This window comes from Hylobates moloch, unplaced genomic scaffold (assembly GCF_009828535.3).
Source record: "Hylobates moloch isolate HMO894 unplaced genomic scaffold, HMol_V3 SCAFFOLD_6, whole genome shotgun sequence".
NCBI lineage: Eukaryota > Metazoa > Chordata > Mammalia > Primates > Hylobatidae > Hylobates > Hylobates moloch.
Window position 1 is genome coordinate 153,275,719 of NW_026652281.1, and position 23,649 is coordinate 153,299,367.

A 23,649-nucleotide genomic window follows, 5' to 3' on the forward strand; every position below is an offset into this window, starting at 1 on the left:
GTAACTATGTACCTACGTGTCTACCTTCTCCATCAGACTCGGGAACAAGGAGTCGGGTCTGAGTCCCACTGTCCCAAGCACAGAACGCTGGACTCCCAGTAGACCATATGTTGCAAATAAAGACCTTCGTCCCTTTCAACTCAGGCCGTCCACGAGCCCAGGAGTTCCAACAAAATGATGTACAGCAACCTTTTGCAGGCCTTTATGTTGCCTCAATATTTCTCACCTGCAAAATGGGAATGATCCGTACTGCCTCGCTGTGCTGTCGGAAGGAGTCAGACGATGGGTGTGAAAGTATTGTAACACTATAGAAATTAATTCACTCATCCATTTAACAGGCAATTATTAAGTGCTAGGGTGGTGCAGCGCGATTACCGCCGCGTTACACGCGTTCCTCCAGCAGGTTGCATCCTTCCCGTCCCGCGTAGCGGGGAAGTGCGTCTCCTCACCAAGTTTTTCTCCCACGGAACTCCGGGTGGTGACCTTATTCAAAATGGCGCAGGCGGCCTCGGGGGCTAGTGCGGCGGCGCGGACTCCGCGTGCCCTCTGACCTGTTGGCAGCAGGCAGAGGGGGGAACCGGGCGCCGCCATATTGGCTGTTGTCCTGTGAGGGGAGCGGTAGCGGCGGCGGCGGCGGCGGCGGCGGCGGCGGCGGCGGCGGCGCGGCGTGTGGAGCGAGGGAGCGGCGCGAGCGGCGGCATGACTCGGAGGCGGAGCAGGCCGAGCGGCGGTGCGGGCAGGCGCGAGCGGGCTCGGGCCGCGGGGCCGCAGAAGCCCCAGGCGCCCGAGCCCCCGCCGCCGCCAAGCCTGGAGGCGGGAGCGGGTGCAGGCCCCCCGGAGGCGCCAGCGGAGCCCGACCATGACGGCCCCAGGGAGGATGACGAACCCAGCCTGGTGCACGGCCCGCAGGTAGGAGCGAGCGAGGAGACTTCGGCGGCTCGGGCGCTTTCACCTTCCCCGAGCGGGAGCGGGAGTGGGGCGGGGTTGGGGATGGGCCATCCTGCCGCGGCTGGGGCAGCAGCCTTCCCCCGGGTCCGGCGCCGAAGCTTTCTCCCCCGGGGCGGGAATGGAGGCTGGACCCCTCTCCCCAAAGCCGAGGCTCGGTCCGCGCTCCTGCGACTAGGCTGAAGCTGCTCCCCTCTCCCCGCCGCCTCCGGGCGTTCTGGCCGTACACCCACACTGGGACTGGGACTCGGCTGTGATCCCGAGGCCGCAGCTCCGCTCTCGGCCCGCCACCTCCTCCGGGCCCACCTGCTCCCTCAGCCACAGGCCATCTCGGGGCTCTGGGACTGGACGGCTGCAGCCTCTTCCCTCTGCCCCCGGGAACGGCTGCACTCCGTCCCCTGCACCGCCTGCAGCCGCGGCCCCTCAGCAGCTGTGTCTCCTGGCGCCTCCTCGCCATACCCAGCAGAGCAGTTGGAGCAGACAGCCAGGCTGCCCGGAAGAGTTTTTGGTGGGGTTTCTGCACTGAGGTGGAAACCCAGCAGAACCTGCCCTTTCTTCCCTCCCCTGCCCCGCAAGACAGCCCACCCCGACCTTGAGATCCCGGGTTTGGAGAATCCTGCTGAGAGTGAACAGTAGGAGGATTCCCCAAAGCTTCCAGCTTGCCACCTGGAAGAAGGTCACTTTCTTTTGAGCAAAGGAGATAATGGGAGGTACCCTGCCAATGTTCACTGAGAGGCGGGGGTGACATGGGCCACGGTTGCTCTGGGAGGGTTGTGGCACTCGGGGCTGGGTGGCTCTCCCTAAGCTTGCTCTGACAAAAGAGTTTTGAGTTGGTCTTTTGGCTGAGCCTGCCCAGGAAGGCAGGCTCCTGCAGGAGTCTTGGAGGGTCGGATGCGGCGCCGGATGAGGATGAGGCGTGGCGGAAGATGCGTTTGGCTCTGCAGACACTGCATCGGGCAGCAGGGGACTCTGGGAGGCTGGTGCAGCCAGAAGGCATGGCTCTTGACAGCCTTCTAGTAGAATCTCTGGAATTGTGCATGTGAGTGGGGTTGCCGTTTGGGGTACCTTCCCACAAAGCCTCCCCTGACCTCCCCAGTTGCGTCAGGTGCCCTCTCTGTGCCCACAGCCCTCTGTGCCTCCCTCTGGTAGCACTCCCCTTTCTGTGATGAAACATTCTGTTGATATGTCTGTTGCCTGCCCTGGACTGTGAACTCCACAGGGGCACAGGCGATGCCATCTTTCTCTGATCTTCCACGCCTCGCCCAGGGCCTTGCTAACACAGAATAAAAATAACTAGGTGAATGAGAGAGAAAATGAATCGGTCCAGAACCCGTGCTTATTGTAACCCAGTTTTCATGCTGATTTCCTTTGTGTCTCAGATCACAATAAGGTTTTTAATTAATGAAAATGTCACCACTTATTGAGTGTCAGAAGCTCCACCTTTATCCCCATCCCCATCTCCTATCTTAGGCTGACACTGCTTCCGTAGGAGACTCCCCAGGTTGGACCCCCAACCCCTACTGGGTGTAGCTTCCAACCCCGAAGCTGCTTCCCCCACCAGCCTACTCTGGGACCCTCGTGGGAGTGCTGTTATCCAAAAAGGGAGAGTGGGAGAAGGGAGAGCCAAAAAGCTGTTGTCTTCTCTTCTTCCCATTCAGCAGACCATAGAATACTTTAGGGTCTCTGCCACATAGAGATGCCAAAAAGCTTGGATGATGGCTCAACCATTCAGTTTTTATTGAGGACACAACTTTGCCAAGAGCTCTAAGCTTCATCAATTTCTTTGACATCTAGGTTCCTACCATGTTCTTACCTACTCCACTGCTTGACCTGCTGATTCATTTATTTGTGCCAGGCACTTTACATACCTTACTTCTAAGCTTCCCAGCTCCCCTGTATTTCTCTGCAGCGTTTAGCACAAATATGATGAATTGACTATTGATGTGATTATTTGTTTCTATTTGTGAACTCTGCAAGTTCAGGAGCCGTGTCAGTCACCATTGTACCCCTGTGCCTGGTGGTTAACAAATATTGATCAACAAACTGGAGGATATAAATATTATTACTCCATTTTTCAGATGAAGAAACAGAAACTCAGAGCAACTAAACGTTTGCCCAAATGACTCCAACTGTAGGTGTCAGACAAAAGAAAAGAAAAGGACTCTTAGGTACTTTGGGGGATTTTCAACAAGGCATTTTTTTTTAAAACTATAGCCCCAAAGAAGGGAAATAAACTGGTAAATTCGGTTCTAGTTATGCCCCACTTTAACCGGGGGTGGGGTCTGGAAGCAGGCTTTTGTGCCCTGGTGCAAAGCACCTAATATAAGGGTAGGGTTCAGTCATTGCTCTGCCTATAAGCATGTCTTTGGTGAGGAACTCTGGCTCCCAGTGCCACTCATAACCCTGTCTTACATATACAGAGTGGATAAGGAAGGTGAAACTCAGTGTCATATACCAAACTGAATCCAAAGGTGGCAAATAAGACCACTTCCAGTCCACAGGCTTGTTGTAATGCCCCAGCTCACACATTGTTTTGTTTCTGTTTTTATTTTCATTTGAGCCAATATTTTAAAGATCAAAAAGTTTCCCACACATTTGGATTTGGGGCTCTTTTTTAAACTAAAGATATGGTGATGCTGGGTCCACTTTTCCACAAGGCAGTAATCAGTTGTCTCTGAGTAGCATTTGGCCCTTTTAGACAGCATGTGCTCCTTAGGCCTCTTCCGGTTCTTTCCAGGCCCCTTCACTCATTGGTATAACCTGTACACATTTAAAACAGGACCTTGAGTTTAATTGGGATCCCAAACGGCTTAACTTTCAATTGTTTCAGGCCACTAAACCACATTGATCTGTTTCCTAACAACCCAAATCCTCATTTATAGCACAAGAAGGCTGAAACAGTTACTACCTTATTAGCAAAGGAAAAACAAACAAACAAAAAAACAAAGAACTGAAAAAGCAATTGTAGGAGGCAGTGGGGAATAGTGTTTAGAGACTTGGATTGAATTCCCAGCTTAGCCTCCTAGCTTTGTGACTCCACAAGTTGCTTCTCTCTGACCCCATCAAAAACTTCACAAGAGGCCTTGGTGGCTCACGCCTGTAATCCTGGCACTTTGGGAGGCTAAGGCAGGAGGATCTCTTGAGGCCAGAAGCTTGCGCCAGCATTGGTGACATAGTGAGATCTCTGGTTCTATAAAAAAATAAAATCAAAACTTAGCTGGGTGTGAGTTCACACCTATAGTCTCAGCTAGTTGGGATGCTGAGGTGGGATGATTGCTTGAACCCAGGAGTTAAGTTACCCAGGACTTCAAGTGCACGCCACTGCACCCCAGCCTGGGGGAGAGAGGGAAACCCCATCTCCTTCTCTTAATTATAATACTTCACAAGAGAAGCAACCTTTGTAGCAGCTAGTACATAGAAGCGCCTCACCTAAGAGAGGGGGCAGGAGCTGTGCCAGGTGGCCATACAAAGCCTGAGTGTTCTGGCCTATTAGCTCTGCTAGCTGTCTTTCATCTCTCTTGGACCACTGAGTTTGTAATCCAGTGTACACTCAGTAAGCCCCCAGGAGACTTGCTAGGATGTAAACCAGCAGTTGGTGAGGAGAGGTGAGCTCATCCTACCCTTCCCCACCTCTTGTTCCCTCCACATCGTCCTCTGGGACTTTGCCCAGTCTAGTTTAAAGGGACTCTAGAGATCCGATTCTTCCACTGCTCCCTCAAGAAATTGGAGCAGATGATTAGTCAGTATCTTTAGTAAAACCATCTCATTATGTTTAATTCACTCAGCAGATATCAAAACAACCTCTGTGCTAGGACCTTTATTTGGGGTGCACAGATGGACAAGATAGTTCCTATCTTTGGGGACCTCCCCCTTAGAATCACTGCCTGCCCAGCCTGCACTACTTCCATTGTCAGTAGGAGGAAATGATACTGAGGGGATCCTTGCCACCTCTGGTTCTTCTTTGTAAGCCAGTAGAGACTCACTATATAAAAATGTCAAAAGACCTTTGAAAATGAAGACTTACCCACTTAGGATTTTAATTTTTTTTTTTAATTTAGAGATAGGATCTTGCTATGTTGCCCAGGCTATCCTCAAACTCCTGGACTCGAGTGATACTTCTCCTTAAGCCTCCCAAATAGCTGGGACTACATGTGCATGCCACTACACCCAGCTGAGTTTTAAATTTTTAATTTCTGATATCAGATAGATGATCCTAACACCTTTACTTACCTCATCTAGAATTTTTTAGAGCAGCGTCTATGTTTTAATTTATTTGGGGCATATATATATTGTGTGTGGTCCTTATATACTCAATACATGGCTGTTAAAAATTATAATAAGTAAGGATTCTACCACTTTGTTCTTATCTGCCCCCACAACTGGGCCAGCTGGCAGTTACTCATTTAGGCCAGCCATTCACATGCTGTGATGCCCAGTTTTATTTCACATGGCATTTGTTGTGCAGACACTAACCAATCCCAGCTCTGTGCCAGTCCTGGGCTAGCTGCGCGTGCAGAAGTGAATCAGACATAGTCCCTTCCCACAGGGGTCTCATAGTTTAGAGAACGTGTGTATAGTAATTGCAGTAATGCTAGAAGGAGATATAACATCGGCTTCCTCTGAATAAAGGTTCAAATCCTGGACCCTATTAAGTGACCTTTGTAAGTGTTTCAGCCTCTTGGTTTGTTTTCTCATGTATAAAATGACAATCCAGGCCGGGCGCGGTGACTCATGCCTGTAATCCCAGCACTTTGGGAGGCCGAGGCGGGCGGATCATGAGGTCAGGAGATCAAGACCATCCTGGCTAACACAGTGAAACCCTGTGTCTACTAAAAATACAAAAAAATTAGCCGGGTATGGTAGCGGGCGCCTATAGTCCCAGCTACTCGGGAGGCTGAGGCAGGAGAATGGCATGAACCTGTGAGGTGGAACTTGCCATGAGCCGAGATCGCGCCACTGCACTCCAGCCTGGGAGACAGAGTGAGACTCCTTCTCAAAAGAAAAAAAAAGAGAAGACAATCCAGTCTTACAAGGTTAATGTTAGGGTCCAACAAGTGCTGTATGCTTAACACAAGTGGTAGCTCTGAGTATTGCAGATATTTGGTGTCGGGGTTGCCCAAGACATAACCTAGAGGAAGATGGGTCAGAGAATGCTTCTCAGAGCTGAGTCTTCAAGGTTGTGTACAAGTTCTCCAGAGGACAAGGTGGGAGAAAGGAGTCTAAACAAAGGAGGGAACTTGTACAAAGACCCAGGGCGAGCACCACTCATTTGGAGAGTCGGGAGAGATCTGGTTGAAGGGGCTAGCAGGGTTCTTGAAAACCACACCAAGAGGTTTAGGCTTTATCCTGTAGGTGGTGAGGAATCAATGAAAGGTTTTAAGCAGGAAAGAGAACGTGATGTGTCTCAATACATTCTCTGATAGCATGTGAGGAAGTAATTCTCAGTGGGAGAGACAGCTGTGACTGCTTGATTCCACCTCTCCCTTGTCCCAACCTAATAATCATCAGATCCCCTGTGCTTTGCTGGACCCTATCTCAGACTTGCAGAATCAATCTCCAGGTCTGGATCCCAGGTATCTTTGTTGAATTGTCCCCAAGTGACTCTGACATGTGGCTGGGTCTGGGAGCTGCTGAATTGAGGGTGCCAGGGGGATCTTTGAGGAGACCTAGGATATTCTTCAAACAATGGGCTTTCCAGGGAGGAGCTTTTCCATAAACAGGAATAGAAACAACCTTAGTTTAAAACAGAACAAAAAACCTTCCCCCATTTCTGATCTATTAATGATATTTGCCAACTACTAATCTTCCATTGTGTATCCAAACACTTACCTGTGCCTACTCTGTGCTACAGCCTCTGCTGAATGACTGCAGTACAGTGACTTGTGGGACACAGGCTCTGCCCTTGAAAAGCTCACAGTATTGTGGAAAGGACAGATTTCAACCACTAGAATATATATGATAAGCTCTATTCTAGAGATACGTTTTTAAACAAAAGAGTGTTAGGATATCCCAGAGCAAAGCCAAGTTCATTCTTCCTATGGACTTAAGAGGATGTAACACCCAGGTCGAGCCTAAAAAAAAGAGAAGAAAGAGGCAGAAGGAACAGCATATGGGAAGGTGTGACTACTTCATGTATTTGGTCCTTCTTGGCAGGATGTGCAGAAGCAGAGGACTGAGGAGAGGCATGCTATGTCTTGGGAAGGGCCCTGTGTTTATGCCTTCGGTTCTGTGCCTGGGAGCCTGCCTTCATCCTTCAAACTCTGGGTGGCTCCCAGCACAGCAGCTGCATGGTTGTGCAGCCTGTGGGCCAACATGCTGCAGTCCATCTCCCCTTCATTCTCCACCAAAGGCCCTTAGCTTATTATTTCCCCCTCCATTCTTAGGATGCTTAGCACAAGTGGTAGCTACGAGTAGATGTATCTACTGTGAAAAATGATGTAGGGAAACTAAAGCAGAAAGAAGGGGCTGGTGGAACTGCAAACACTGAAGGTTTTATTAGGAAGTTATAGCCAGAAAACAAGGAGCTGGGGATTCAAAGAGGCCTTGAAGTCACTTGTCTAGTCCTTCTGTCCTTTGCTTCAAGAAATAAACTTGGTTTGGGCAAGTCTCACTTAGTAAGTTTCCCTGTCATTTCTTCCAGGGCAGAAGAGGAAAGAAACTAACGGGTATTGAGCACCTACTTTGTGCCAGGCCCAGGCCAGGTACTTTACATAATTTATTTCCTTCTGTCCTCACAACTCTGTAAAATATGGTTTTATTCCCATTTCATAAATGAGGAAATTGAGGCTCAAAAAAATTGAGTAATATTCCAAGATCATATTGAAAACTACAACTAGGATTTGAACTCACAACTGTGTGTCTCGTCCCCAAAATTCATGCTCTTCCTCCTCCGTGAGTAATGTGTGCTGGGGTTAGAGTAGCAGAGTGGCAGTTTGACCTGAGGATTCAGGTAAATCTGCGTGGCTCATTTACCTGAATGAGCCCTCCTTGTGGCTCATTGCACCCAGGAGGCAGTTCAGCGGATGAGCTAGCCTTGTAGGGATATTAAAACTGAGAAAGTTTTAGGGTTAAGGTCACTAGGATCAGAGAGACTCACTCCCAACCGAGCTTGTACAACCAGAAAGGATTCTCCACTGACTAGTCTTGTAGTGTGAAACAACTGTTCTACCTCCTGGAAGGGCCTGAGCCCACAGCCTGCATGGAAGTTTTGGGTAACAGCTCCGGGGCACTGAGGTAGGGTTGTGTCAGCTCTCTTAGAATTAACTGTAGCTCTGATTGTCAGCATTAGAATAGTCTGAGATTCTTCTCACTGATTGCCCTCTCATCAGTGGCTCGGAGTGACTCATAGCATGTTGGGAAATGCACTGGTTTTGCTCTGTTTTAAATTCTGCTTTTGTGTTGAACAGCTGAGACATGAGCCAGATGGGCTTTAAGCTTTCATTTATTTATTCAGTGAATGCCTGCAATGTGCCAGGCCCAAGCCAAGCCTAGGTTCCTGGGCATACTTAAATGACCGAGGTCCACACCCTGCCCCCAGAGCGCTCACATTCTACCAGGAATTTAGGAACAGACAGAATACATCTATGGCACATTTTGATGATGCTGTACTAAATAGAATCAGTTGTGCTTAGCTTGACCAGCAACAGCTTCATTGACCTTTGACCAGAATCTTAGGGAATGAATAGGAATTGTCAAGGGTAGATGTTTCCCAGCACTTAGCACAATTGGCAGGAGATAGGGACTCTGACAATGTTGAGGGAATGAATGGGTGAATGGAAGAGTGAATGATGATAACTATGACAATGAGTTTTTCTAGGCTGAGGATTAATCATTTTCTCTGCTTCTGAAAGGGAATTTTAGCTGCTGGTGTTGTCCTCTGCCTGCCTTGGTGACAGAGAGGCTCTTGGAGTTGGGTGCCTTGAGAGTAGCGTGCTCTAATGGGCCATTTCAAAATAGAATTTGGGACCTGTTGCAGGGCAGCTGGTTAGATACAGCATGTGTCTTGGGGCAATCCTGTACAAACATACACAAACTCTGGAGATGAAAAAGAATCCATGGGATGAATGAGGCCAAGTTGAGTGCTGGAAATTCAATCCAGCTTCAGAGTAGTCCTTGACAGCTGTCTGGTCTGGCAATGAGTTATTCCCAAATTGTGGACAGAAAGGCCAAGCTAGAAAATTAAGTCATGTCCCCAAAGAGCTATTTTTTTTTTTTTTTTTTTTTGAGACAGGCTCTCACTGTTACCCAGTTTGGAGTACAATGGTGCAATCTTGGCTCACTGTAGCCTCCGTCACTTGGACTTGAGCAATCCTCCAACCTCAGGAGACCCTTATATATTCTTAAAAATTATTGAGGAACCCAAAGAGCTTTTGTTTGTGGTGTTTATATCTATTGATATTTACCAAATTAAATATTAAAGCTGAGAAAGCTTTAAAATATTTTGTCACTAATTCATTTAAGAAAGACAATATTAAAGCTATCTCGTTAACATAACAATTTTTAATGAAAACTATATTTTCCAAAACAAAATTAGAAGAATGGCCAGGTGTGGTGGCTCATGCCTGTAATGCGAGCACTTTGAGAGGCTGAGGCAGGCGGATCACTTGAGGTCAGGAGTTCAAGACCAGCATGGCCAACATGGTGAAACCCTGTCTCTACTAAAAATATAAAAATTAGTCAGGCGTTTTGGCGGGCGCCTGTAATCCTAGCCACTTGGGAGGCTGAGGCAGGAGAACCGCTTGAACCTGGGAGGTGGAGGTTGCAGTGAGCTGAGATCATGCCACTGCACTCCAGCCTGGATTACAGAGTGAGATTTCATCTTAAAAAAAAAATTAGAATGGTCTTCTTTTCATTTTTGCCAATTTCTTTTCATCTGGCTTAATAGACTAAAGCTGGCTTCTCATATATGCTTCTGTATTCAGTCTTTTGCAATACATTGTTTTGGTTGAAGTATATGACAAAAAATCCAACCTCACACAAATATGTAAGTGAAAAAGGGAGGAATGTTTCAGTAGCCTTTCCAGATAATTTCCAGTATTGAATTTGAGCCCATATCAGTGAAGTCTTCATACGCATTTACATTAAAATCTATTGGTCGAGCCAGTGCTTTGAATCCATCATGCTTTGGTCATTTGGAAAACAGGCTCACTGGATTTTGCAGATCTTCCAAATGTTTTCCATTTCATTTTACAATGCCAAAAGATAACATTTGTTAATATCACCACCAATTTCATCAGAAAAGTCTTCAAGTATTTGGAAGCTGTCAAACTCATGGTGGTGGATGCAAGTTTCAGAATTCTAATTTTCACTTGAAAGCTTGCATTTTATATCATTGACCACAAATACTGTCAGTTGTTTTCCTTGAAGTGACAGGCTCATTTTATTCATTGTTCATTTCTTTGAGAAAATGTCTGTCAATACCCAAGTCTAAATAGTAAGTTATTCTTTCAGTTAAAAAATGGTGTTCCATGAACAAAAGTGGCTTCCTCTTCCTTTGATTTTCTCTCTCTTTTATCCAGGAAAAACTAGAATGCCCTAACTTAATGCTTCTCAGGCCAAGACAAAAAAGTCTTGGGCCTGATCTAGTAAGGGAGCAGAGATAATGGTTTTGTTTTTTTTTTTTTTTTTTTTCTTTGAAACGGAGTCTCGCTCTGTTGCCCAGGCTGGAGTGCAGTGGCGCAATCTCGGCTCACTGCAAGCTCCGCCTCCCGGGTTCACGCCATTCTCCTGCCTCAGCCTCTCCGAGTAGCTGGGACTACAGGCGCCCGCCACCACACCCGGCTAATTTTTTGTATTTTCAGTAGAGACGGGATTTCACCGTGGTCTCGATCTCCTGACCTCGTGATCTGCCCGCCTCGGCCTCCCAAAGTGCTGGGATTACAAGCGTGAGCCACCGCGCCCAGCCGAAATAATGGTTTTAATGGCTACAGATGCCAGCCCCTAGGCCCTAGAGTGCACCTAGAGCTCATTTGGCCCCTTCACTGCTCTGGGGATGTGCATGCTACAGCATGGATCCCTTGTGAGTAATCTCATACTCTCCAGAGATTCTGGTTGTGCTTAGAGTGAAGAAAAATTATCTTGGAGCTTTTTTGAGGAGATCCAAAATCAGTAGAACCCCCAGAACTTTTCTTCCCTCATCTTTTGCCTAAGGCTAGACCTGCATCCTCAGAGGCTCTGAAATTTAAACTGAGGTGAGCAGGAACAATGGGCTGCTGCCCAGGGCTGCTGGATTCAAGAATCAGTTCCATCAGCCTTTGTGATGAAGAAAAATTTGGAGTTTTCATTCATTCGATGAATTTACTGATCATGTTCTTTGTGTAGGAATACTGTGCCAGGTGCTAAAAATACAGCTTGGGAGCAGCTGATTGAAAGTCTGGGTTGACCGACTTTTCAGGGCATAAGGGGTCATGAATGCCAGAATTTGGGAAATGGCGGCAGATCACAGTCAAAGGGAACTCTGAACCAAGAGCTGTTCTCTGCCAAAGCAAAAATTTGAAGGAACCAGTGGCATTACTGACTATAAATATAACATCTCTAGGGCTTGGGATTCTCATCACCCTCTAGCAATTAAAGTGGAGATGAAAATAGCAGAGGAAAGTTCCCAGTTCCACAAGGCATCATACCCAGTGGCAGGCACCAGGGCCTAGAGTTAAGACATCAGCTTTAGGGGTGGCCCCCTCAAGCTGCCTGGGCCCGAAAGAAGGACTCAAGTATACCAAATTCAGAGAGGACAGTGGATAAACTAGTCTTCAATGTAGACTTAGAACAGAACAGCCAAGGGGCTTAGATAATAGATTGAGTGCCTACAGCCTGGATCCCTTGAGCTAAGTGCTTTGTATCTCTAATGTGACTTAATCCTGTGGGCAGCTTTATGCAGCATGGGTGGTATCATCACTCAATCCTGTGGGCAGTTTCAATTAGAGCTTCATTAGCTTTTCAGGCCCTGTGTTTCTTGCTTTAACTAGGAAGACAACCCATCCTGTAAAGTCACTTCTAGTGATGGCTAATCTCTTTTATTTTGTATACCATTTTGGCTCTAGGGAGAGTCACATTATTTCCGTTAACTGGGGGCATCTCATCATAATCCCTAAAGAATGCAGTCTTTTACTCTTAACACGGTTAAGATTGGAACCATTCCGGAGGTCAAGTGGACAGATGGGCCTTTCTCTGTAGGAAGCAGTAATTTCAAGCAGTGTCTCATTGGACTGCCTGCTGGCTGCATTGCCATGGGGACACCTAGCAAATCTGAGTTCTCTACCACATGCCCCACTGAGTCCATGCCTCAAGCCAGGCCCTGTGCTGCACTGTGAGGGTTCCAGACAGGAATCAGACCTGGCACCTGCCTCTTGTAGAAGGGATAGAAGATACAGGTAAATAAATTGTGCAGAAGGCACAACTACTGTAACCAAGGCACAGTGTACTAGGAGGAGATGGGAGAGGACAAGTGAATTACGAGAGGAGAAAGCCTAGAGGAGGTTGGACTTAAATTGGGCCTTTAGTCTCAGCTAGTCATTAGAAAAACATGAGAAGAAAGTGGGTTTTAAGCAAGGGATCACCTTTAGCAAAAGCATGAAATAGAAAAAGGCAGAGATTATTTTGGGAACTTAGGGAATGACTTCATGGGGTTGAGGGGAGAGATTAAGATTTAAAACAAGTCAGTTTAGATTCATCATATATGAGAGACTCACGTTTGTGTAAAATGCAGTGACCATTTATTGTTTCCTATTGTTCCTGTCGTGTTAATGATTAATACCATGTGTTCAGCAACATCTATGTGCCTAGCACTGGACTAGGTGCTTTATCACATTTATTTCTCACAGCTGACCCTACAAATTAGGACTTAATCCCATTTTACAGATGAGCAAACAGAGAGGGTAAGTAGAACTAGCCCAGCATCATAAAGCTGGTAAGTGATAGAGGCCAGGATTAATGCCAAAGCCAGTGTTGTTTCCACTGCACCCCAGTGCCTTCCACAAGTACTTTGGCACTAAGTGCAGTCACACTGATTACACACTTAATTTATAAGAATTGTGTATTTGCTTTTAAAAACAGAAAACACACGTATCATACGTTTTATTACATATTTGAATTATTGGTTATAACTACAAAACCATATAGTCATTCCTCCACATCTGTGGATTCAACCAATTGTGGATAGAAAATATTCAAGGAAAAAAAAGGATGGTTGTGTCTATACTGAACATGTATAGACTTTTTGCCTCGTCATTATTCCCTAAACAATACAGTATAGCAGCTATTTACATAGCATTTACATTGTATTAAATATTATAAGTAATCTGGAGATTTATGGGAGGGTGTGCATTGGTTATATACAAATATGACACCATTTTATATCAGAGATTTGAGCATCTGCAGATTTTGGTGTCTAGGGGGTGTCCTGGAACTGATCCCCCATGGGTACTAAGGGATGACTGTATATTGTGCTTTATAGGCCACATAAAGAATTTCAGGCAGCCGGGCGCGGTGGCTCACGCTTGTAATCCCAGCACTTTGGGAGGCCGAGGCGGGCGGATCACGAGGTCAGGAGATCGAGACCACGGTGAAACCCCGTCTCTACTAAAAAAAATACAAAAAATTAGCCGGTCGTGGTGGCGGGCGCCTGTAGTCCCAGCTACTTGGAGAGGCTGAGGCAGGAGAATGGTGTGAACCTGGGAGGCAGAGCTTGCAGTGAGCCGAGATTGCGCCACTGCACTCCAGCCTGGGCGAGAGAGCGAGACTCTGTCTCAAAAAAAAAAAAAAAAAAAGAATTTCAGGCTGGGCACAGTGGCTCATGCCTGTAATCCTAGTACTTTGGGAGGCTGAGGCAGGCGGATCACAAGGTCAGGAGATCAAGACCATCCTGGCTAACACGGTGAAACCCCGTCTCCACTAAAAATACAAAAAACTTAGCTGGGCGTGGTGGTGGGCACCTGTAGTCCCAGCTACTCAGGAGGCTGAGGCAGGAGAATGGCGTGAACCCGGGAGGCGGAGCTTGCAGTGAGCTGAGATCGCGCCACTACACTCCAGCCTGGGCGACAGAGCAAGACTCCATCTCAAAAGAAAAAAAAAAAAAGAATTTCAAGAATAACTATACAAGATTTTAGTTGTATGTACAGACTTTCGAACCTAGCATGCAAATGAAATGAAACTGTTGTTGTAAAATTACATGTCCTGGTGCTCGCCTTGTGGTCATCATCATGGCAGGAAAAGGGACTCTATCTAGAGTTACTGTGTCACTTCGTAGCTATGGAAAGTTTCCTCTTTGCCTTAATTTCTCTGAATACCATCCTTCTCTATCAACCTTCCACTCCTGCAGTTGCCATTAAACAACTCTCTTGCTCATTGAAATGTTCCCTTGGCAGAGACTGATTTAGGCTGTATCTTTTGTGAGTTCCACATGTAAAATTTCTGTCTCTCTGGTACTCTTTTTTCTAAGTTCCTTGTACTTCCCGAAAGTTTCATTATGCTTCTGGTACTACTGTTCGGTTCCTTTCTTTTTTGAGAAACCAAGGACCCAAGTCAGTGTAATGGTAACATTAGAGGTTTAAGGATACCCTGATGCTAACTCATTATGAGAAAGTAATTTCATGGGAGAAAAATGATGGCATTATCTTATTGGTAGGATGAGGGTGATACCCTTCTTATTCCTGTAGGCCTCTGCAGACATATGTTACCCAGTGTTGGGTAAGTTTGGAAGGTATGTCAGTTAACTACCATTGCATAACAAACCACCTCCAAAACCTAGTGGTTTAAAACAATACCACTTTCTATCTCTCATGAGTCTGCTCTCGGCTGGGCTCACTCATGTTTCTCTGATCAGCTGGCCAATCAGCTGGGAAGACTTCGCTTTCTCCACAAGTCTCTCACATCCCTCCAGCAGCTAGCCTGGTCTCGCTCTCAGGCCATGGCAGAGGTTCAGGAGCGAGCAAGCCCAGCCGTGCATGGAAACAAGTGGAAATGCATACACACCTTTCAGGTTTATGGCTGGCAGCCTGTTTGCTAACATCCCATTGGCCAAAGTGACATAACCAAGCCCAGTGTCAGAGTGGGGGCAGATACAAAGTTGCAGGATATAGGAAGCTATTAACTGGAGGCATTAAATGTAATCAGTCTCCCAGTCAGGACCCCTCAATGTGAAAGCAAACCCGTAGACTTATATTTCTTCTTTTTCTTTTTCTTTTTTTCTTTTTTTTTTTTTTTGAGACGGAGTCTCGCTCTGTCACCCAGGCTGGAGTGCAGTGGCATGATCTTGGTTCACTGCAAGCTCCGCCTCCCGAGTTCATGCCATTCTCCTGCCTCAGCCTCCCGAGTAGCTGGGACTACAGGCACTTGCCACCACACCCAGCTAATTTTTTTGTGTTTTTAGTGGAGACGGGGTTTCACTGTGTTAGCCAGGATGGTCTTGATCTCCTGACCTCGTGATCCGCCCACCTCGACCTCCCAAAGTGCTGGGATTACAGGCATGAGCCACCGCGCCCCGCCTGAGTTATATTTCTAAGTCAAGTTTGTCATAGAAGGAAAAAAAAAAGTCCAAATAATGACTGTATTGGGCCTATGCTATGGGCATACACAGGGTAGACACTTTACCTGCTACACAGTGATGATCCTTACAACAACTCTGCAAGGTAGGTAGGAATTGGAGCCCAGAGAAGTTAAATAACTTGCTCAAGGTCACCCAGCCAGTACGTGTTCAGGCAGGGATTAGAATCTGTTTGATTTCAAAGCCCAGATTGTTTTCACCATACTCACTACCTCTCAGGAGCACCAACCAGAGCCTTACCTTCCCTCCGACACAATTTCCCATGGAGTTGATGCTTTCTGACTAGCTGTACAAATGCCTCCTCCAAAATGTTGCTGCGATCCTAAGGGAATTGTGCAATTCTTCAGAAAACCCACACATTCTCCTAAACTGTCTACTGACTAAAAGCATTCTTTCCTTCCAGATGGGCATTGGTCCCTGGGCTGCACAGGCAGCCCAAGAATTGTGGCCACTCCTAGCCATGCCAGAGAGGGAAGGGCCATCTTCTCTTTAACCTTTAAGATTTGGGGATGTCAGAGAATTAGGACATTTGAGCAAGAGTTTTGGAGTCAGACTCACTAGGGTTCAACCACTCGCTAGCTTTATAACCTTGGGCAACTCATTTAACTTCTTGAAATCTGTTTCTTCATCTTAAAAAATGGGAATAAGAACACCTCGTTTGCAGAGCTGTTACAAGGACTAAATTTTAATTATGTCTAAAAAGTGCCTAACCCAGTGCCTGGCACGTAATAAGTGTCATTACTAATATTGTTACCATTATTTTGAAGGAGAGCCTTTCCCCTCCTGGGAAACCCTGTTTCTGTCTGTTGGACAGGTCCCCCCCGCCTCCAGCCAGCCTGTGCAGACTTGCTGCCTGCTGTGTCACCGGGAACGCAAAGGCTGGGAAGAAGGCCCTTCTCAAAATGGACTGGTGTTGCAGGGTGAGAAGCTGCCCCCTGACTTCATGCCAAAGCTCGTCAAGAATCTCCTAGGCGAGATGCCTCTGTGGGTCTGCCAGAGTTGCCGAAAGAGCATGGAGGAAGATGAAAGGCAGACAGGTCGAGAACATGCAGTGGCGGTAGGTAACCGCTGACAGGGGTCCCTGAATGCAGGAGGGCTCCTCCCCAAGGAAGTCAGGCTGTTGCCTGTCCTCAGGTGGCTCTCCTTGGGCAGCTCCCATGCCCAGGCACTGAGAGACTTCTGGGCTGCACTGGCACAGCATTGGCAGCTCAAGTTCAGTTTTGGGGGAAGAAGAGAAACTTCTGGCAGCCCACTGGTCAATCCCTCAGGGTGGTCTGTGCACAGGATGAGGGCCCACTCATAGGTACTGGTAGATCACGAGCCTGCTGCCTTCGGCTCTGTGGCAGCTTGAAAGCCAATCAGTATGACATGGGAGACAGAGATGAGTTTGAGGGTCTGAAATGTGCCCTAGTTAGAAGGGCAGACACTTGGGAGTCATCTAAGTCTGCTGTCTCATGAATCACAATGGCCAGACTTCCCTCATTTCTCACGTCGCTGCAGATCTTCCCTTTTACCCAGGAACAGTTTAGTTTCAGGACTTCTGGTCAAAAGGCCCTTCCTGTCATTAGCCGCTCTCTACTCCCCAAAGGCCCGCAGTTCACAGGCAGTCTCTGCCCCTACCAGAGTCTCTCTCCCCAGCCTCCACACGTTGCATGTAAGTGGGACCACCACAGCCCTTTCCCAGCAAAGGCCTGGCCCTCATTTGTTCTTATAGCCGGAGTTGTATTCATTGTGTTTTTGCTATGGCACATGGCCTGGAGGAGAAGGGGCTCCCTCAGGAAAAGCTGAGGCAGCAGAGGGTCAGCTCCGATGTTTGCTGTTTGACCGTGAGCCTTTTTCCTCCCCCTTCTCCAGATCTCCTTGTCACACACATCCTGCAAATCACAGTCTTGTGGAGATGACTCTCATTCGTCCTCGTCTTCCTCTTCATCATCCTCATCCTCGTCCTCCTCTTCCTGCCCTGGGAACTCAGGAGACTGGGATCCTAGCTCGTTCCTGTCGGCACATAAGCTCTCGGGCCTCTGGAATTCCCCACATTCCAGCGGGGCCATGCCAGGCAGCTCTCTTGGGAGTCCTCCTACCATCCCCGGTGAGTCTCCAGGCTCGGGAGAGAGCCAGGCCCTATAAATGTGGACAGCTGTGTTTTCCTGTCCACTTTGTTCAAACAAATCATAAGACTGGTTACTAAAATAAGTAAAAGTGGAACTGTTCTGGTGGAAGCAGGGGCAGCTTAGACCTTGACTATCTCTGGAACTCCTTTCCCCACAACTCTGAACTTGAAAAATACTGCTAATAGAAAAACGTTTGCCTCTCAAAGTTGTCATTGGCTCTGGTAGTTCACATTGGATCAAGAGGGCACCTGGTGAGGTCTGTGAGTAGAAAGTGGAGTCGTAGGACTTAGATCACCTGACCCCTGCAGCACCACAAGGACCAGGGCAACCTTGTCTTCCTAGGCCTTGATTCCCCCACCTAAGGGATGGGTGTAAAAGCACTGAATTTAAATGCCCAAGAGATTGGCAGTGTAAGCCTTAATGGTTATTAGCTAATTTAGCAGCTGTGTAAGTCTTCTTTGACTCTGAAATAACTCTCAGAGACCCAGAGACAAAACTCTTGGGTTATTGGTTTATTATGTAAATATGATTTACTGTCATACTTCTAAATGAAGGAGCTGAGTTCTTCAAAGTGGGGCTGCCCCCAGAATTATGAGTGTTGAGCAGTATATAATTCCATTAATTTTGGTACATAAGCTAGAGAGTAATCAGAACCTTTTTCCCACTTCTCTGAAATCTGGGGCCCTCAGGGGTCTGGCATGCCCTGCTGCTTTGGTACATGTGGCACAGATGCAGAGCCTGGGCCTGCTGCTCCACTGGCTTCTGCAGATCATCCTCCAGGCCTGAGGAGCACCTGTGTACAAGCAGATCCTAGAGAGACCCTGAGAGACAGAATACATATCCTCTGCTCATTGCTGCAGAAAAGGCATGGGGCCTTCTGTGGAATCAGCATTCCTAGTACCTTCTTGCTTGGGCCTGGGCTCCTTGAGCCTGCTCAGCTGTGTTGCTGCCCACACAGAATCTTCTCCAGCTCCAGGGTCCCCTGTGCTGAGAGGCTGTGCCCTCTGGTCACAGAAGCAGGATGCTGTGGCAGTGAGCCTGTGGGCTTTCCTTCCCAGATCTGGGCTCCCATTCTGACCCTTCTCCTCCCTCTGCCCACAGGTGAGGCTTTCCCCGTCTCGGAGCACCACCAGCACTCAGACCTCACTGCTCCCCCTAACAGCCCCACCGGCCACCACCCCCAGCCAGCATCTCTAATCCCGTCTCACCCCAGCTCCTTTGGCTCCCCGCCCCACCCACACCTGCTGCCCACCACCCCGGCAGCACCTTTCCCTGCCCAGGCTTCAGAGTGCCCTGTTGCTGCTGCCACCGCCCCCCACACTCCAGGGCCATGTCAGAGCTCCCATCTACCCTCCACCAGCATGCCGCTCCTGAAGATGCCCCCACCATTCTCGGGGTGCAGCCACCCCTGCAGCGGGCACTGTGGTGGGCACTGCAGTGGGCCTCTCCTCCCACCCCCGAGCTCTCAGCCACTCCCTAGCACTCACAGGTAAGTGTGCTGCATGAAGGGCAAACTCTCTACCCACTTGAACTTAGAATTTTGGAAAATTTGGGGGTAACTTTGAGGTGGCAATTAAAAAGTAGACTATGTTTTTCCTTTCATTATTTTTCCAATTGTAAAGAAGTATGTGTTTTGGCCTGGCACAGTGGCTCACACCTATACTCCTAGCGCTTTGGGAGTCCTAGGCAGGAAGATCACTTGAGCCTAGGAGTTTCAGACCAGCCTGGGCAACATGGCAAGACCCCTCTCTCTACAAAAAATTTTGAAAATTAGCCAGGCGTGGTGGCATGCAACTGTAGTCCTAGCTACTCAGGAGGCTGAGGCAGGAGGATTGCTTGAACCCAGGAGTTAGGGTTGCTGTGAGCATTGATCATGCCACTGCACTCCAGCCTGGGTGACAGAACTTTAAAAAAAAAAAAAAAAGTACGTGGGTTTTTTTTGTTTTGTGTTTTGTTTTGTTTTAACTTGGAACAACTCAGAAATGTGTAAGGAAAAAAATGTCTTCACAACCTAAACTTCTACCACTGTGGTATATTTTCACCATGTTTCTGTATATAAATAACATAATTAGATATTTAATATACCTTTTGTGTAGTAGTAATTTTTTAACATTATGTCATGATCATTTCCCCAGTTAAAATTCTTCAAGAAACTTTTCAGTGGCCATATAATGTCTTACTGTATAGCTCAAGCATACTTCATCATTCCCCTATTCCTGGATATGCAGGCATTTCCAGTTGTTTAACCATAATGAATGAGACTGTAATAAGCATCCCTGCACCTAAATCTGTTTGAATGAGAAATCATGTCCGTTAGGGAGATTCCTAGAAGTAACTCCTAAGTACTAAGAAAGGTTATACTAACATATATTTGAAAGAGAATTCTTTGGAGAAGATAGAGATATATTTTTATGTTAGAAATCAGATCTGTGTTTATCATGCATTTCTATTTTCCTGTTGGAAAGTCTCTTGTGTCTGGCACATGCCGGGTTGACAGTGTCTGCAGTCTGCCACCCGCCGGTTTTCACTTAGCGTTGCCTCCTCAGCATATTTGTGTTCTCGTGTGGTGTTCTTAGCCCCTAGCTTCAAAGGCTGGAGAACATCAACCGCAGTTCATGTTATTGTTCTCCAGTTGCTGAGCATTTGGGTTATTCCGACATTTTAATATTACCAACAGTGTCTCTAAAGATGTCTTTGCTTAAAGCCTTTTTCTTCTTTTGGATTTTTCTTGTTGGAATCAAGTTCTCAGAATGAAAAAAGTTACTAGTTAAAGGCTGTTTAGGTGTTTTTTGTTCTTTTTGAGGGTTCTTAATACACATTGAAAAACTGCTATCCAAAAGGGTCTCCAAATTGATGTAACCACCAATGAGTGCTGGTTTCCCATATTCACAGGCACACTATTTTAATTTTTCTAAAATCAATTTTGTGGCCTGGTGCGCCAGCTCATGCCTATAATCCCAGCACTTGGGGAGGCCGAGGCAGAAAGATTGCTTGAGCCCAGAAGTTGGAGACTAGCAAGGGCAACATAATGAGACCCTGTCTCTGCAAAAAATTTAAAAACTAGTAGGGCATAATGTGCATGCCTCTAGTTCCAGCTACTTAGGTTGCGGGGGCTGAAGTGGGACAGGATCACTTGAGTCTGGGAGATACAGGCTGCAGTGAGCTGACATCGTGCCACTGAACTCTAGCCTGGGCAAAGTGAGAGCCAGTCTCAAAATAGAAAATAAAATCAATTTTGCTGGCCAGGCGTGGTGGCTCATTCCTGTAATCCCAGCACTTTGGGAGGCTGAGGTGAGCAGATCACGAGGTCAAGAATTCCAGACCAGCCTGGCCAGCATGGTGAAACCTCATCTCTATTAAAAATACAAAAAAAAAAAAATTAGCTGGGCATGGTGGCGTGTGCCTGTAGTCCCAGATACTCAGGAGGCTGAGGCAGGAGAATCGCATGAACCCGGGAGGCGGAGGTTGCAGTGAGCCGAGGTCGCACCACTGCACTCCATCCAGCTTGGGCAACAGAGCGAGACTCCGTCTCAAAAAAAAAAAAAAAAAAAAAAAATCACTTTTGCTAATGCAATAGATAACGAATGGTTGGTTTAGAACAAACTTCTGTAAGCACCACTGATAGTGATTCCTGCCACCATCTTTTTTAATCTATGTCACATGCTTAGCATCCTTTCTAGCAGCAGAGAGGGCTGCTTTGGACTGCCCTGGAAGCTGGGCCTCCTCCACACAGCTCCTTGAGCTCCGTCCTTGCTCTCGGTTCCCCTGCCACCTCAGCCTCAGCCCAGCGTTGGGACCAGCCCAATGGGTGCTTCAGCTGCTCATGGCTCAGCCTAAGGCTTCAGCTCTTCCTGGCTCAAATTATGGGATATTTCAGGCGTATGTCGCATTCTTACCCTGGGAAAATATTCTGTATTACAAGATATCCCAGTGCTTCCTGAAATCCAGAGGCAGAACAGTACAGTGGAGAGAATATGAGCTTTGCATAGAGAGAAACGTGGGCTTGAGTTCCCCACATCTCCCCTGCCTGCACCCACCATGTACCCCTTCTTAGGGCACTGTGCACACCTGACTTTATCCTCCTGTTTATCGTGCATGATTGTCACGGTCTGTTTGCATCCTTGAGTCCTGGCTACCTGTTGGGCAAAGCAGTCAAGTACTCAGCTTCACTCTCTACCACTGCAAAGTGGGGATAATGACACTTATTTTGGAGGACTTGGGGTATGGTTAGAAATACTATGCCGAGGCCAGGCGTGGTGGCTCACGCCTGTAATCCCAGCACTTTGGGAGGCCGAGGCAGGCAGATCACTAGGTCAGGAGATCGAGACCATCCTGGCTAACACGGTGAAACCCCGTCTCTACTAAAAATACAAAAAAATTAGCCGGGCGTGGTCGCAGGCGCCTGTAGTCCCAGCTACTAGGGAGGCTGAGGCAGGAGAATGGCGTGAACCTGGGAGGCGGAGCTTGCAGTGAGCCGAGATCACGCCACTGCACTCCAGTCTGGGCGACAGAGCGAGACTCCGTCTCAAAAAAAAAAAAAAAAAAAAATGCCAACTCTAGAACCTGGCACAAACGGTGGCTCTCATAGTTGGTGTCCCAGAAGTCACTTGCTTTTTCTCAACTCCATGCCCTGTGGTTAAGGCAGCTCCACCCATCTGCTCCAGAGCACCAGAATCTGCTCAGAAGCACCTTAGAAAGTGAAAGGAGACTGGCCTCATGGATAGCCCTGAGTGTTCCAGAGGAGCTGTCAGCCCATAATGGGTTCAGGCCTATTTATGGAGTACCTGCTGTGTGCAGGGTTGTTATGCTACACACTGGGACCCAAAAACTGAAGCAACATAGCCCCTTCCCTTGAGGCATGCAGTCCAGTTTAAGAGACAAATGCGCAAACAGACCATGACAGTGACGCACAATAAGCAGAGGATAGAGTGAGGTGTGCACAGTAACCTGAGAAGGGGTGCATGGTGGATACAGGCAGGGGAGGTGTGGGGAAACTTTTCCAGAAGAGCTACATTTGTGTTTGGGATGGGCCTTGAGAGACAGTGCAGGTGTTCGCCCTGTTCAGGTGAGAGGTGCAATGTACTTGGACCGCCTGGGACCTCTGTGGAGTGGGGCAAGTGAAGGGCGGTCAGGATGGCAGGTGGTGGTTGGGATGCTTCCTGGGCTTCTGCATCACCCTCCCTCACCTCTGGGCCTTCCTCCCCATCATCAGGGATCCCGGGTGCAAGGGGCACAAGTTTGCACACAGTGGCCTGGCTTGCCAGCTGCCCCAGCCGTGCGAGACAGATGAGGGGCTGGGTGAGGAAGAGGATAGCAGCTCTGAGCGAAGCTCCTGCACCTCGTCCTCCACCCACCAGAGAGATGGGAAGTTCTGTGACTGCTGCTACTGTGAGTTCTTCGGCCACAATGCGGTGAGTGAGCCTGCCCAGGCCAGAGAGGGCTGGGGGCCAGCCAAGGTGAGCAAAAGGAGCACCCTGCTCTCCCCAGAGACCCCCTTGCTCACGGTGGTAATTACCGCGCTGGGGCCGTGAGTCCTTGCACCTGCGTCCGCTCGCTTGCTCCTCACAGCACATTTGTGAGGTAGGGGTTTTTAAACATTTTGCTACCTTTGCTCTTCTCGTGGTTTCTCTTAAGATTGACTTTTTTTCCTTAGGCAAAAGGAAAGGAAATGGCAGAGAGAAAGCTATGATTCTGATGAGTATGTATACGTGTGTAATCCCAGAGAAGTGAACGCTTGGGAGTGATGAAGGCAGAGTGGAAGCAAAAAGGCTCTCAGTCCCCCAAGTGTGACAGCCAGCCGAGGGACAGGCCATGAGCACAGACGGCGCCAGGAAGGAGGCTCAGATCAGAGGGCATGCTGGCTCTGGCCAGGGGGAGGAAGCAGTGCAGAAGTCTCATAAGGTGAAGAGGAGAGGGCCGCTGGTTAGGGTAGAGCAGCTGAGGATAGAAGAAATGAAAGTAATTAAATCGCTAGTTACCTTTGAGCTAGGGGTTATTATCCTCATTTTAGAGATGATAAAATTGAGGCTCACAAAGACTCGGTGACTCGCCCAA

General features: G+C 47.8%; 1 protein-coding gene across 8 annotated transcripts in view; it reads left to right on the forward strand.

Moving 5' to 3' along the window:
- Positions 1-589: 589 nt before the first annotated feature.
- Positions 590-23,649, forward strand: part of FAM193B (family with sequence similarity 193 member B) — a 35,069-nt gene continuing 12,009 nt past the window's right edge. For 2 of the 8 annotated variants that reach the window (XM_032158674.2, XM_032158676.2), the window contains exons 1-5: positions 590-909; positions 16,299-16,541; positions 17,339-17,573; positions 18,697-19,084; positions 22,808-23,006. In XM_032158674.2, the coding sequence (XP_032014565.1) occupies positions 700-909; positions 16,299-16,541; positions 17,339-17,573; positions 18,697-19,084; positions 22,808-23,006 (1,275 nt within the window). In that variant the 5' untranslated portion in view covers positions 590-699. Of the gene's footprint in view, positions 910-1,801; positions 1,985-7,585; positions 7,647-16,298; positions 16,542-17,338; positions 17,574-18,696; positions 19,085-22,807; positions 23,007-23,270; positions 23,497-23,649 lie in introns of those variants that run through there. The other 6 variants (XM_032158675.2, XM_058440161.1, XM_032158678.2 and 3 more) reach the window with 6 other exon arrangements.